The 16745-nt window shown below is 41.9% G+C and overlaps 1 protein-coding gene across 1 annotated transcript in view; it reads left to right on the forward strand.

The window, feature by feature from the left end:
• Positions 1-16745, forward strand: part of LOC124551202 (E3 ubiquitin-protein ligase UHRF1-like) — a 149548-nt gene that overhangs the window by 42908 nt on the left and 89895 nt on the right. The window contains exon 5 of the mRNA XM_047126193.1: positions 14132-14472. Within this exon, the coding sequence (XP_046982149.1) occupies positions 14132-14472 (341 nt within the window). The remainder of the gene's footprint in view (positions 1-14131; positions 14473-16745) is intronic.

The following is a 16745-nucleotide window of genomic DNA, read 5'->3' on the forward strand; positions in this document are numbered from 1 at the left end:
AAGAAATAGAAGCTTTGAGGTTTGGCAGTGACATTGTAGTTCTGTCAGAGACAGCAAAGGACATGGAAAAGCAGTTGGTCAGAACAGGTAGTATCTTGGTAAAGAGGCTACAAGATGAAAATGAAATTTATGGCCTGTAGTCAAATTAAATTAAGTAATGCTCTGGGGGGAGTAGCTGCTGGATTTTGCTATTTGGGTAGAAAAGGAAGTAATAATAGAAGAAATAAAGTCCAATTTGCACTGGTCTTCACTTCATGTCACATCACCTCTAACCATTCCAGAATGCATTTCAAATGACAGTTTTCACACAATCAGTCAGCCAACATTCATTTCACATCAAGGTTCCTCCGGAAGAAAGTTTGAGCTTTTAGCCCAAAGGCCTTCTTGTAAAGTAGAAAGCGTACACGCACACAGCCACACGACGGTTGTCTCTGGCTGCAGAGGCCGGGTTGCATACAGCAACTGCACTCGATGGAAGAAGCAATGAGTGGTGGGGATTAGTGGCTGTGGCAGGGAGGGGGGGGGGGGGTCGGTGTAGTTCTGACTGTGGGAGCATGCAGGGACATGGTGGCGATGGGGTAGCACTGCTAGGTGCAGTTGAGTGGCTTGGGAGGGGGGGGGGGCAGAAAGGGAGGAAGAGGAAAAGGCTAGCAGGTGTGTTGGTGGAATAGAAGGCTGTGTAATTGAGTAGGGGCAGGGAAAGGGATAGGTGGCTGAAGGACAGGGACTAATGAAGGTGGATTAGGGACTAAGAAGGTGGATGCCAAGGTCGTTCCAGGAACATAGCATATATTTCAGGTAGAATTCCCACCTGTGCAGTTCAGAAAAGCTGGTGTCGATGAGAAGGATCCGGATTGTGCAGGCAGTGATGAAACTGTAGCACATTGTCTAGGGCAGCATGTTCAGCTGCTGGGTGGTTCAGCTGTCCCTTGGCCACAGTTTGTCAGTGGCCATTCATGCAGATGGACAGCTTGTTGGTTGCCATGTCCACAGAAAATGCAACACAGTGGTTGCAGCTTGGTTTATAGATGACATGATTGCTTTCACATGTAGCCTTTGATGGAATAGATGATGCCTGTGACTGGACTGGAGCAGGTGATGGGAGGATGCATGGGGCAGTCTTGCATGTAGGTCTGTTACAGGAATATGAACCATGAGAAAAGGGGTTGGGAGTGGGGGTGGAGTGGGGATGGACTAGGATATTGCGTAGATTCAGTGGACAGCAGAATACCACTACGGGAAGAGTGGGAAGGATAGTTGGTTGGATATATCTCATTTCAGGGCATGATGAGAGGTGTTTGAAATCCTAGCGAATAATGTGATTCCTTTGCTCCAGTCCTGGGTGGAACTTAGTCATGAGTAGAGTGCACCTTTGTGGGCAGACAGTGGGTGTGTGAGAGGTGGTAGGTGACTGGAGGGAAAGCCACAGGAGATCTGTTTTTGTATATGGTTGTGAGGTAATTTCAGTCAGTGAGAGGGGAACTACTCTTTACTACAATTGCTACAGTCACTAGTGGCTATGCTGTATGGAAGGGATGGGTGGCAGCTGTTAAAGTGGAGGTATTTCTGGTGGTTGGTTGGTTTTATATGGATTGAGGTACTGATATAGCCTTCTTTGAGGTGGAGGTCAGCATCAAGGAAGGTGGCTTGTTGCAATTGAGTGGGACCAGGGGACAAGCAATGATATTGGGGTTCCGGAGGAATGTCGAGAGGGTGTCAGCACCCCAAGCCCAAATCACGAAGGCGTCATCAATGAATCTGAAACTGTTGAGAGTTTTGGGATTCTGAGTGTTTACGAAGGATTCCTCTAGATGGCCCTCGAATAGGTTTGCGCAGGATGCTGCCATGCAGGCGGCCATTGCTGCACCGTGGATTTGTTTGTAGGTAATGTCTTCAAAGGTGAAGTAAAAAAAAGTACGTGGAGATATAGTTGGTCACGGTGACCAGGAAAGAGGTTCTAAGTTTGAAATCAGTCAGGCGTTGGGAAAGGTAGTGTCTAATAAGGGCAAGGCTGTTGACATTAAGGATGTTAGTGTAGTGGAAGATGGCATCAGTAGTTGTGAACAAGGCACCATATGGTAAAAGAACAGGAATTGTGGAGAGGCAATGGAGAAAATGGTAATTGTATTTTATGTAGGAGGGTAGGCTACAGGGAAATTAGCTGAAGGTGCTGCCCCCACAAGAGCAGAGATTCTCTTAGAGGGGGCACAATAACTGGACACAATAGGTTATTCTGGGCAGTTGGGTTTATGAATTTCAGAAAGAATGTAGAAGTTAAGAGTGCTGGGAGTGGTATGGGTGAGGAGAGAGATACTTGGGAGAGGTTCTGTGGTGGGACTAAAGATTTAAGGAGAAACTGGGAATGCTGTTGGATTTCGGAATGGGGTCACTATGACAAGTTTTGTAGGAATCTGATAGCTGACAGAGTCCCTCTGCCAGGTAATCCTTGAGGTTCAAAATTACAGTGGTGGAGTCTTTACTGGCAGGTGGGATTGCCATAAGCAATGTGGCCCCAGCAGCCAGAGACAGTGGTCATGTGTGTGTGAGTTGTGCTTGTGTGAATGTGTGTGTTTTCTACTTTAGAAGAAGACCTTTTTGCGGGAAGCTGAAATGTATGACAAGTCTTTCAACTGTTTACAAAATGGTTGTAGTTGCACAGTACTTTTATTAACTTAAGAACAATACATTTTGCCTGGATAAGGCATAATCAGGTTGTGTTAAAAAATCAGAAATTTTCTGCCAAAAAGCATCTGTCAAGGAGGCAAGATACTAGATAAAATGTATTGAAAGGCAACTTCATGGATACAATGACAGGCTTTTAGTATGTTTTATTTGGTGTCTTATCTTCTTGATGGATGCTTTCTGGCAGAGAATTTTCTGGTTTTATAACAACCTGATGATGCCCTATCTGGGTGAAATGCATTGTTCCTATCTTAATAAAGAATACTGTGCAACCTACAACTTTTTTTTTAAATAATAGCCATAGAAGGTTGCTGTACCACTACACAAGATGTAATGGATAATTTTTATAACAATCTTTTTGTTGTGCCTGTGTGTGACTCAATGTCTCCTTCACCCTGAGGTGACAAAAGTCATGGGATGGCAATATGCACGTATACAGATGGCAGTAGTATCGTGTGCACAAGGTATGAAAGGGCAGTGCATCAGCAGAGCTGTCATTTGTACTCGGGTGATTCATGTGGAGAGGTTTCTGATGTGATTATGGCCACACAACAGGAATTAACAGACTTTGAATGCAGAATGGTTGTTGGATCCAGATGCGTGGGACATTCCATTTCAGAAATTTTTAGGGAATTTAGTATTCCAAAATCTGCAGTGTCAAGAGTGTTTCGAGAATATGAAATTGCGGGCATTACCTCTCACCAAAGACAACTCTGTGGCCGATGGTCTTCACTTGATGACAGAGCAGTGATGTTTGCATATAGTTGTCAGTGCTAACGGACAAGCAGGACTGCAAGAAATAACCACAGAAATCAATGTAGGATGTACAACAAATGTATCCATTAGGATATTGCAACAAAATTTCATGTTAATGGGCTATGACAACAGATGACTGACGTGAGTGCCTGCAGTGGTTCTCCTTGGCTCTTGACCGATACAGTTGGCCTGGTCAGATGAGTCCCAATTTCAGTTGGCTAGAGCTGATGGTCGAGTTCAAGTGTGGCCAGACCTCACGAAGCTGTGGACCCAAGTTGTGAAAGAGGCACTGTGCAAGCTGGTGGTGGTTCCGTAATGGTGTGTGCTGTGTTTACATGGAGTGAACTGAGTCCTCTGGTCCAACTGAGCCAATATTTGACTGGAAATGTTTACGTTTGGCTACTTGGAGACCATTTCCAGCTGTTTGTGGAGTTTATATCCCCAAACAATGATGGAATTTTTACGAATGACAGTTTGTCATTTCACTGAGCCACAATTGTTTGATTGGTTTCAAGAACATTCTGGATGGTTTGAGCAAATGATCTGGCCACCCAGATCTCCTTACATAAATCCCATCGAACATTCGTGGGACGCAATCGAGAGATCGGTTTGTGTGCATAATCCTGCACTGACAACACTTCCACAATCATGGACGGCTGTAAAGGCAGCAGGGGATTTCCAACAACTTGTCAGAGTCCATCCCACGTCGAGTTGCTGCACTGTACTGGACTAAAGGAGGTCCAACACAATATTAGGAGATAACCCATGGCTTTTGTTTCCTCAACATGTATGATGAGTAGCAATCTGTCCTTTTTATAATATTATTGTTATTCTGTCCTGGATTTTACATTGTTTGAAAAATTATTTAGGTTTTCCAATAACAAACAGATCTGACATCCATACTGTATACAAATAAGAACACAAGTTAATGAAGCAATTGTCATTGAATAACATTATAAGTGAAAAAGTCAGCGCAAGTGAAGGAGAAAAATACAGTCATTTGTGACATTATTAGTTATCTAAGGAAGAAAAAGATGTGGATGAGGTAAACGGGCTCTGTTTATTCCCTCATAAGTATTGTTTGTATAAGTTTTTTCCTGCAAATAAATGTTGATGTATTGAAAAGTTGTTTCAATTCTCAGCACTTCACTACGCAAAAAATTATGGAGGACATATGTTATGAGATTTGCTTTGGTGATTGATAAACTTAATTGTTGTTAGTTCCTCAATTCCGAAACTATACTCTGACTCGTGTGTCGCAGATGATAACTCGTAACAACACTTTCACTGTTCAGTAATGGGTTAAGAGAATTAATGTGATTTGACATGATAGACAGTGTGAACACACCGCGATGTGACGGCCAGTGTGAATTGGCGTTAAGGAGTGGCAGGGGTGGAAGAGGGAATGGGGGGGGGGGGGGGGATTGGGAGGAACACAGCCCGTGAAGGCCCAAGGGATATCTACCAGCTGCCGTGTCATCCTCTGCATTGCGGCGTCATGTGGATGAGGTATGGATGGGTAGGTGCTCAGCACACCACTCTCTTGGCTGTTTCTCAGATTGTGAGCAGCTGCTACTCGGTCAAGTAGCTCCAGAATTGGTATCACAAGGCCGAGATCAGCAAAATAAGCTCATCTGAAAAAAGAAATATGTTAACAGTAAATATAAATTTAAGTGTTAGGAAGTCTTTTCAGAAGCAGTTTGTCTGGAGTGTAACCTTATAAAGTGAAACATGGATTATAAGCACTACGTACGAAAGGAGAATAGAAGTTTTTGAAATGTGGTGGGACAAAGAATGATGGAGGTAGGTGGATAGGCTGGGTAACGAATGAAGAGGTATTGAAACAAATTGGGGAGGAAATAAATTTGTGGCATAGCTGAAATGAATGAAGGCGTAGGTGCAGAGAACACTACCTGAGGCATCAAGGTATAGTTACGTTGGCGAGGGGAGACCAGGGCTCAAATACAATAAGCAGCTTGGAATAGTTATTTACAAATGAAAAGCGTAGGCTGGCAGGGTTAGCTGCATCAAACCAGTCTTCGCACTCATTTGGACCGGGGGTGGGGGGTGTTTAGGTCCCAACACCTGGAAAGATTATTTGATCTGATGACAGCATATGCTACCTGGGGGATAGTAGATGTACCAATAATGGTTTCAGTGTCACCTGCAATTGGGCGGCACTTAGCATAATTTTCAAAACATCACCTTCGTCTCTTCCTTGCGGATTAAAATTGCGCCACACGGAGACTCGAACCTGGGACTTTTGCCTTTTGTGCGCAAGTGTTTTACCAATTGAGCTATGTGAGCATAATGTGTGACGTGCCCTTACAGCTTTACTTCCACCTATACCTTATCTCCTATCTCAAAAAACTTCACATAAGTTCTCCAGCATACCTTGTGGGACTAATTAAGAATCATGTTGTGGAAATGTTTTTTTGTAAATCCCCGTAAATCATAGAATTCAAAGTCTCTGTCACATTTTATTCTGTTTTAACACACACCTGATTTTGGCGTTACAACCATTCTCAAATCTATAAGAAAAAATAAAAAAATAACATTATTTCTCAGTTTAGGAAAGATGAATGTGCAAATAGCTTTTTAACTTGTAAAGCAGTAACAAAGGGAACACAGTAATGTGACTGAATTGACAATAATGTACACGATACTTCAGTAATGGGTAACAGTTCCAAATCTTGGCACTGGCAGTACCAGCTGTGACAGATCTTTAATACATTGTCTGATCAAAAGCTTTTGAACACCCCTATGTATCGTGGAATTGAGCACTAGATGTCACGAGAAGCGGACCTGCCAGTATAAAACGAGGCAGGGAGTGTTGTGTTGTCAGCAGAGTAGCAGTAACAACAGAATAGGTCAGTCAGGAGAGCTTCGCGAGTTCAATTTGGACTAGTCGCTGGATGTCACCTGAGTAATAAATCCATCAGGAACATTATAACACTTCTAAAGCTGTGCAGGTTGACTGTTGGTAATGTGATTGTGAAGTGGATAGATGAAGAAACAACACAGCCAAAACAAAAGTCAGGCAGACATTCCAAAGAGTGGGTGTGTAAAGTCAGATGAAACCAGCCACCAGCAGTCCAGTTAGCATAATGACTGTCTACAGGGAGTTAAAAAGAATGGGATACAGTGGACGAACAACTTCTTGTAAGCCACACATTTCTGAAGTTAGTGCTAAGCAGTGCTGGAGGTGGTGTGAAGAGGGATGTCTCGGGACAGTGAATGAATCGCGGTATAACTTGTGGCAATCCGATGGAAGGGTTTGGGTTTGGCAAATGCCTGGAGAACGTTAGCTGCCATAATTTGTAGTGTCAACAGTGAAGTGCAGAGGTGGTGTTAGGCTATTGAGGTGTTTTTTTTGTGGTTAGGGTGTTGTCCCCTGTTTGCGCTTGAAAAACCACTAAATGGGAAAGGATACGAGCACATTTGACAGCATCATGTACTGCATACAGTACGGGAATGATTTGGGGACTAAGATTGAATCGGCTTGACAATGCACCCTGTTATAATGCAGCATATGTGAGGCAATGGTTTGTGGACAATAACATTTCTGAAACAGACTGGCCTGCCCAGTGTTCCAATCTGGAACCCAATGGAACATCTTTGGGATAATGATGGGATGAGTTACAAAGTCAACCTGGCTTCAGAACCTAGTGGCCAGGCCAACATCCCTAGCTTCTTTGGTTTCAGCTGTTGAGAAAGGATGTGCTGCTGTTCATGTACAGACATTGGAAATCTATCAAAAGTGTCGTCAGCAGAGTTTAGGCAGTCATAAAAGTGAAGGGTGGACATACTCCACATTAATGGCCACTAATGGGTGTCTGGATACTTTTGATCAGATAGTATAGAGTCCAAATGAGTTAATTTGGCTTGCCCTATGAGAGTGTGGAGTGCCTGAAGAGTGCGTTCAGTGAGTCAGACTGCTCTGCCAGAACCCAAAGTCAGCTGCTGGACCATCTTACGGGAAGTATTTCCGTGCGAGTTCATCGGGGATCTGCTCTCCGCTCCTATTCATCACTGTCATGGATACAGTCACTAGAAACTTGCAGGAAACCTCACCCTGGACATTACTGTATCCTGATGATGTGTTACTGGCTAGTGAAGATAAGAATGATCTACAACTTTAAATCCAAGCCAGGGATGACCGCTTTGTAGATGCAGGGCTGCGGCTCAATGTGTTCAAAACATATTACCTTTCCATAGATTTGAATGACTCTGTAACCATCAGAAACAATGATGTTGACTTCCCAACAGCAAGGACTTTCAAGTACCTGGGCTTGACAATTGCTGCCAATGGAAATCTCCAGCCACCTTAGCAGCGTGTGGTTCAAATGGTGTTCTTTTACTGGAGTAGTATGCAACAAAAAAATTCCAAACAGGCTCAAATCAAAAGTGAACTGATCGGTAATCCATCCAGTTGCACTGTATGGTGCTTCAACAAAGGAAGCAGAGCAAAGACTTGCTGTTACGGAGACGAAAATGCTTAGGTGGATGGCAGGATTAACATTGCGCAACCATGTCACAAATAATGTTCACAGGCTGTACGGTATTGCACCAATAGTAGACAAAATGAGAGAAAGCAGCCTATGTTGATACGGGCATGTCCTTAGAACAGACGAGACAACAGTGCCAAAGACTAGTTTCAATCTAAATGTAAATGAGAAACAGCCAGCAGGGCGGCCAAGGCAGTGATGGCTTGACACCCTGCTTGAAGACCTCACAGTCTAAGGCCTTCGCCCTGATCAGGCACAAGATTGCAAGAAGTGGTGACAACGAGTGAAAACGGCGGACCCAGCCAGCACATGGGACAAATGCTGAGGAGCAGGAGGAGGAAGAGGAAGGAGGAGGAGGAGAAGAAGAAGAAGAAGAAGAAGAAGTATGGTAAATACACAGTTGGAAAAAGATCACAACATCAAAATATAATTAATGGAAAGTAATGAAGTTTCAGGAATACATTTGTGTAGGTACCATATTTTAGTGATTGACATTGCAAGGTCACAGGCTAGTGCAGGCGTGAGATAGGCCATTGCAAATGTGAGATGCTTGTACATTAATAATCAGTGTAACTGCCAGAATATTAAGTGTAAGCATGCCAACTTATATGCATTGTGTTGTACATCTGCCAGGTATCAGTTTGTGGGATGGAATTCCACGCCTGTTGCATTTGGTTAGTTCAGTTTGTGGATGATGCTGGAGACATCATCTGATGATGTCCCATACATGCTCAATTAAGACAGATGTGGTGTTCCAGCAGGCCAAGGCAACCTGCAGACACCCTGTAGAGCACATTGTGTTACAACAGGAGTCTTTGAACAAGTGTTATCCTGTTGGAAAACAACTGATTGTATGCTATTCACGAATGGCAGCAAAACAGGTCAAGTCACCAGATTCATGTACAGTTTCATAGCCAGGGTGCACGGGATTGTAACCACGATGGTGCACCCCGGACCATCGGACCATAACTCCAGGTGTAGGTCCTGTGTGTCTAGCACACCGACAGTTGGGTTGCAGGCCCTTAACTGGCCCCCTAACTGACACGCGGCCATCACTGGCATCAACTTTCATCAGAATTCCACCCTGCCCTCCATTGATCTCTTGCTTGACACCTCTGAAGTTGCAAATGGTGGTGGTTTGGGGTCAGTGGAATGCACGCTGCAGAGCATCTGACTCGGAGCTGTCCCTGAAATTAACAGTTTGTCTTCTCTCTCGGTAGTGCCACACGACCATCCAGAATCCGGTCTTCTTGCGACCGTACATTCCTGTGACCACTGCAGCCAGCAGTTGTGTACAGTGGCTACATCCCTGCCAAGTCTGTCTCCAGTATCACAGGAGGATCATTCAGCTTCTTGTAGCCCAATTACACGACCTTGTTCAAACCCAACAAAGTGTTGATAATGGTGTTTTTCTTACTGAAAGGCTTTCATGACTAACATCATCTCACCACATCCGGTCGTAAAGGTAACTAACACTCAAGACCTTTACAGCATGTCTTAAAAGCAAACCTCATTTGCATCCTCATAGTGGCACTACTAGAGGCATTCTCGTGTGACTGCTGTGAAATTTGAATAGGCATCATCTTTCAGATGTTAGAAACACGCAGTCGTGTCACACAGTGCCTTCTCGGTGTTGCGAATTTTTTTCTGTCAGTGTATTTATTGATAGTAATTAAAGTCAGAAAAAGTAGTCAAAAGAGAGTTTCTTAACATTTACGGATCATTTTAGTAAAATTAAATAAGGAAGTGTGGTCCAATGGTCAACATCTGGATGTAATAGAGTCTGAATTAATACCACTTAAAACAAACTGGTATGCAATAGTGGTAGCAGTACTGTAAAATGAACCTGAAAGTGCAAAGGATATGAACTAAAACATGTACAAAAGATAACACAGTTTTGAGGATTTGGCCATCTATGTAAGTATCGTGTACATTATTAATCCATCCAGTTTCTGACTACCCGTCCTCTGCGTTGCTGCCTTTATAAGGTAACAAGCTTAAGAAATTTTTCTGTTTGTGTATAACAGAACAACCTTCATGTTTCAAAAATCCTGAAACGCTTTAATCTTTCATTTTACTCTAATAGATCTGATGGTGGCTGTACAACCAAAACTGGTTAATTGTAGAAATAATAAAATGTGACCCAGATTATGAGTTTTATGATTTATTAAATTTTCATTTGTTATTGACTGAGGAGCTAATATATAAAACATTGACAGTCATTTTAGCATTATGGATTACACGTTTAAATGCAATCTTCATGCATGTTTCAGATGATAATTATCTGAAAAATGAACCTGCAATGGTTTTTTCTATGATTCATGTTGCTTAAAATGCTGGTTTTATTGCAAAGAAAACTGGTGACTTGCAATCATTAGGGACAAACATGAAACAAGAAACTGAGATTCCACGAGAGCGCCTTTTTACAATTCAAGAGCGTGTGTTTAGATAGTACATTTGAGTCTTGAAAATACTTAAAGAGAAGATGCTCACTGAAAACTCCATTGTTGCAACAGCACTGCAAGACGCACAGTAATATTTTTGATGGCATTCAGAGATACAGAAGAAAGCCTCAAAAGGGAGAAACGGAGCGAGGTGGCGCAGTGGTTAGCACACTGGCCTCGCATTCGGGAGGACGACGGTTCAATCCCGTCTCCGGCCATCCTGATTTAGGTTTTCCGTGATTTCCCTAAATCGCTTCAGGCAAATGCCGGGATGGTTCCCTTGAAAGGGCACAGCCGATTTCCTTCCCCATCCTTCCCTCACCAGAGCTTGTGCTCCGTCTCTAATGACCTCGATGTCGACGGGACGTTAAACACTTATCTCCTCCTCAAAAGGGAGAAATATTCAACTGTAAACTGAAAGGTCATTATATCACAGGTCTCACCTACATAGACGATCATTTGCTTGAATTAGTCTTTTCTATAGGCTACATGCCTAACATGTGAAACAGATGTTAAACTTAATAGTTTTTTGCCTTGCAAAAAGGGTAGTGTCCATTCCTATAGGATGATGATGTCTCACTCAATGCCTGTGAAATTCGACAGTAATGTGCAAAATTCATATTGCTGTCTGTATTTTTTAGGCAATGAGAGTGCTGAAAGAGTTTTGTTCATCTGGTGGAGAAGAAAGGTGAAATTCAGGTGCCTCACTAAACCACATACACTCATTCAAGTACTCGCATTTGGACATGTGGTGTGTCAGAGTGGATGCAACCGAGTGAGTATGAGGAGGAAAATCTCATGTTGGTAGACTTCTACTTCAACGAGAAGCGTGTGGGCACTGTGGGATGACAAGTAGCTTGTGTGTCTTGTCCACCCACAACTCTTAACATAGCTACACAAACACATCTACATCTACATCCTTACTCTGCAAACTCTGCAAACCACTGCAAAGTGCATAGCAGAGGGTATGTTCCATTGTACCACTTATTAGGGTTTCTTCCCATTCCATTCATGTAAGGAGCACATGAAGAAAGATTGACTGAATGCCTCTGTGTATGCTGCAATTATTCTGACCTTGTCCTCTTAATCTCTATGTGAGTGATACATAGGGGATTGTAGTGTATTCCTAGAATCATCGTTTGAAGCCAGTTCTTGAGCCAGTAGGCTTTCTCAGGATAGTTTAAATGTATCTTCAAGAGACTGCCAGCTCAGTTCCTTCAGCATCACTGTAACACTCTCCCATAGTCAAACAAACCATTGACCATTCGTGGTACTCTTATCTGTATAGATTGAACATCCCCTGTTAATCCTGTTTGGTACAAGTCCAGAACACTTGAGCAATATTCTAGGATGGCTCTTAAGAGTGATTTATTAGCAGTCTCCTAAGACTGAATGCAGTTCCCTAAAATTTTAGCAATGAACTGGAGTCTACTACCTGCTTTACCCACAACTGTGCCTATATGATCATTTCATTTAATATCCATACAAAGTGTTACACCCAGGTATTCACATGTGTTGGCCAATTCCAGCCGACTGATCTTAGATTTATAGGATACTATATTTTTTCATTTTGTGATGTGTGCAATTTTAAATTTGTGAACACTTAAAACAAGTTGCCAATCTTTGCACCAATTTGAAAGCTTACCAAGATGTGACTGAATATTTACACAGCTTCTTTCAGACAGTAGTTCATTATAGATACTACATCATCCACAAAAGTCTGAGTTTACTAATATTGTCTGCAAGCTCATTAATATACACATGAACAGCAAGGGTTCCATCATACTTACCTGGGGCACACCTGAAGTTACTTCTACATCAGATGATGACTCTCCATCTGAGATAACATGCTGTGTCCTCCCTATCAAAAAGTCCTCAATCCAGTCACAAATTTTGCATGATACCCCTTATGATTGAACTTTTGACAATAAGCATAGATGTGATACTGAGTCAGATACTTTTCCGAAATTCAAAAATACTGCATTTACCTGACTGCCTTGAGCCAAAGGTATCAGTATGTCATGCGAGAAAAGTGCGAGTTGCGTTTCACGTGATCCAAGTTTTTGGAATTCGTGCTAGTTGACATTGAGAAGATCATTCTGTTCAAGATATCTCATTGTGTGTGAACTCAGAATATTCTGTAGCAAATCAGTGTCAAAGATACTGGACAGTAGTTTTGTGGATCACTTCTACTACCCTTCTTGTAGACAGATGTTACTTGCACTTTCATCCAACTACTGGTCACGGTTTTTGCTCTACGGACCTACAATTGATTATAGTTAGAAGAGGGGCTAACTTAACTGCAAATTCAATATATAATCTGATAGGCGTTCCATCAGGCCCTGGAGCTTTGTTCAGTTGTAACAATTTCAGCTATTGCTCAATGCCATTGGTACTAATCCTGATTTCACTCTTCTTTTCAGTGGTACGACTATTAAATTGTGGCAATTCTTGTGGGTTTTCCTTTTTAAAGGAACATTTGAAAACACATTTAAGCATTTCATCTTTTGCTTTGCTACCCTCAATTTCAGTTCCTGTCTCATTCATTAGTGACTGGAAACTAATGTTGGTAGCACTAACAGCCTTTACATATGACCAGAATTTATGTGGGTTTTGTGAGAGATCATTTGATAGTATTCTGCTGCAATAATCACTGAAGTCTGCTACAATAATCACTGAAGGCTTCACACATTGCCCTCATGACAGTCAAATGTGTTTCATTCAGCACCTCTCTATCTATGGTTTAAGCTCTGTTTTGCACCTATTATGCAGTACTCTCTGTTTCCTTAGAAGTTTCTGTACAGTGATTGTATACCACGACCAGTGATTGTATACCATGGAGGGTCCGTGCCATTACTGTTCTACTTGGTACATATTTATCCAGCGAATGGTCAACTATTCTTTTAAACTTGTCATAGTTCTTCTACATGCTCCTGTCCTGTGCTGAAAGTTTCCTCATTGAGATACGATACTACTGATTTTCTACCCAGTTTACTGAACATGTATAACTTTCTGCTTGTTTTAGTTGCTATTTTGTTCTTTGGTAATCATTGTTGCCACAACTGTGTCATGAACACTGATACCAATTTCCGTGTGGACGTCCTCAAAGAGATCAGGTCTGTTTTTTGTCATTAGATAGATTCCCCTGCAAGTCAGAGATTTTTTCCACTCGGAGAGTGAGTTTCATGTCGCCGTCGTCATTTCGTCACCGCCGATACACAAGTCTCCGAATTAGTGTAATATAAAAGACTTGCACAAGGCTGCCAAACTCCCAGAAAGTGGACTCCCTGCCAAATATGCCATACACACATTTCAGTTATTCTCTTCTTATCAGTACTGTTTATTGTCCATGCGTCACTTCCATAAAATGGTACACTGCAGACAGACATCTACAGGAAAGACTTCCTAACACTTAAACTTGTATTTAGTGTTAACAGATTCTTGTTTTTTTTGTATTATTTTATTGCTAATCTCAGCCTGCATTTTGTCCTTTCATTTTCGACCTTTAGAATTTCAAAGAGTGTATTGCAGTCAACACTAGTTTCTGTAAATCTGAATAAATTGGTCTTTCTTTTATTTACTTTTTTGTTTTCTGTGTGAAATCACTGTAATGACATTACCTTACATGCAATCAGTATTTTGTTTTTGTAAATCGTCATTTGTTGGGCAGGACTTGTACATTTTTTATGTAATCTTTTAAAGAAATTTGCTTCCTTAAACAACATGTTACCCCCTTTACAGCACCATCGATCAGATAGACATGTTGTGTAAGCTGTCACAAGTTCGGCCAATGTCGCGTAAACTTCTGGACATTACAGAGATTGAATGTGGCCAGACTGTTTTGGTTAATTACAGTCTGGATGGAACAGATAAATTGGGTCACTGGTTTGACTTCAAGGTTTCGAAAGTTGTGAACGGTAGTAAAAAGAAGTGGCTCGAAGGTATCATTCACGTGCTTAACTGGAATCCTTACGAGGTGACTGGTGTGAAGATTACGAAAGTGGACATGATATGGCAGATTGAGAAACTAACATTGCGGAAGCAAAGAGAAGATTTGTGCAGTGCTCATAATGTACAGAAACGTAAGTACCTATGTTCAGTGTTTGTAACTTTAGTTAAAATATTTATGTTACATACTTTCATTCCTCATAGACTTATCTTTTGGGATAGTGCATATAAAGAAAATAAAGTATATGCTTTGTAATGTATAGTGTATTCTAGCCTCTTCCCCACTACAGTATCTCTCTCAGCCTAGGATAGCTGAGTGACCTAACCTTTGTTTCTAACCTTCCACCCAATATATCCCATTCCCCTTCCGAAAACTAGTAGGTAGGCACCTTACCCTTTTACACACTATCTGATAAAAATAGATTGGTGAGCATTAATATGAGATGTGTCCACCATTCACCTATATGATGTCTTGGACTCTGCTGGGGACACTTTCAGTAGGCGTCTAAATGTCTGTACAGGGATGGCAGCCCATTCTTCCTCAAGTGTCAAAACAAGAAAAGGTAATGGTGTTGGAAGGTGAGGTCTGGAGTGAAGCCAACATTTTAACACCCTCCCAAAGATGTTCTGTTGGCTTCAGGTTGGGCCTTTGAGCAGACCAGTCCATTTCAGGTCTGTTATTGTCTACAAACCATTGTTACAGATGCTGCTTTATGGTAGGATGCAGTCACACTCGTGCACTCAGTTTTTGCCTCTGAAGTGTTCCTCTACTGTAAACAGTACACAATGCTGTATAATGTTTTCATATCATTCTGTGTTTAGCATTTTCTTTACTGCAATAAGGGAACCAAACCCTAACCTTGAAAAACACTCCATACCATAACATCATCTTCTGGTACTTTACTGTTTGCACTACATGATGATAGTTCACATCTTCAAGTATTCACCAAATCCTTCCATCAGACTGCCACAGCTTATAGCACGACCCATCACTCCAAATCACTCATTTCCATTTATCCACTGCCCAGTGGCATCACTATTTACATCAACTCGAGCATCACTTAGCATTGACGACAGAAATGTGCAGCTTATGATGATTTCCTTGACCGTTGTACCCCTTTTTTTTAGCTCCTTACGCACAGTCACTCTGTTAGCAGAAGTGTCAGTAGCATTTCAGAACTCGTGAGTGATTCCTTCTGCTGATTTCATGTGTTTTCTTGCAAGCACTCTCTGCATTGCTTGACGGTCTGTATCCGTCATTTCGTAACATCTGCTTGGTCTTCCTTTAACTGTGGATGTTCTTTTGCATTTCCAGTCCAGTCACATCACTAACAGTCAACTTGGGCAGCTGTGAAAGGCCTGAAATGTCCCTGATGTAGATGTTATACAGGTGACATGCAATGACTAATCTGCAGGGTGATTATAATTAAAGTTAAACTTTAAGCCCGCTGTAGAAACACCACCACTGGTCAGAATGATGTCAAATTGCAACGGAATGTTATCAGAGAAGTGGGAAAACGTATGGCAGTAGAAAAATAAATAGTTATCAAATTTAGCAATAGATTGGCACTGTAAGCTTTATATTTTAATAGTGGTCAACTGCAAATGATAACTGAATCGTACAGAAATGCCTATGATGTATGTGTGATGTTAAAGTAACTTACTACTCAGTGTGCATGGGTGTACAGGTGTGATACTGTTAGTTATGTAAGCCCATCCATCACAGCAAGGTCATATCATGTCAGATGGGAAAAATCGGTTTTTAATTGTTCTGAGGCCAAAAACCGCATAAAAAGCATCAATGGCATCGGTTTTAAATTGTCCTGAGACCAAGAACCGCATAAAAAGCATAAATCAAAATCAAATTGGATTATTAATTTCTGTGTGACTGGTGCAAAACACGTTCAATATGCTGTCCGCCATTTTCTGCAACAAGTTGAAATCGAGAATCAGCATGATCCATGACTGATCAAAGTGTTTCCAGGGTTACATTCAGATTGTGTTGCGCAATGTCTTCCTTCGATACAGCCAAGTTTGCAATCGGAACACTGAACGCAACATCTTACAGCCTCACAGCCAGAAGTCACACGGATTAAGATCAGGTGATCGGGACGGCCAGGCTGTAGAGAAATGGGGGCTGGTAATTCTAGGATTTCTGAAATGGCGCTTCAGCAGCTGCTTAACTGGTTTTGCAGTGTGCGGAGATGCGCCATCTTGCATAAAAATGATCTCATCCACACTGTCGGAGAGCTGAAATGATGTGGTTGTGCAAAAGACACTTGTAGCGCTTGCCAGTGACGGTACAGGTAACAGTACCGGAAGCACCTGTCTCTTCGCAAAAATATGGCTCGATGATAAATGATGCTGTAAACACGCACCACACAGTGACCTTTTCAGGATGAAGTGG

Source organism: Schistocerca americana, chromosome 9 (genome assembly GCF_021461395.2).
Source record: "Schistocerca americana isolate TAMUIC-IGC-003095 chromosome 9, iqSchAmer2.1, whole genome shotgun sequence".
Classification (NCBI taxonomy): domain Eukaryota; kingdom Metazoa; phylum Arthropoda; class Insecta; order Orthoptera; family Acrididae; genus Schistocerca; species Schistocerca americana.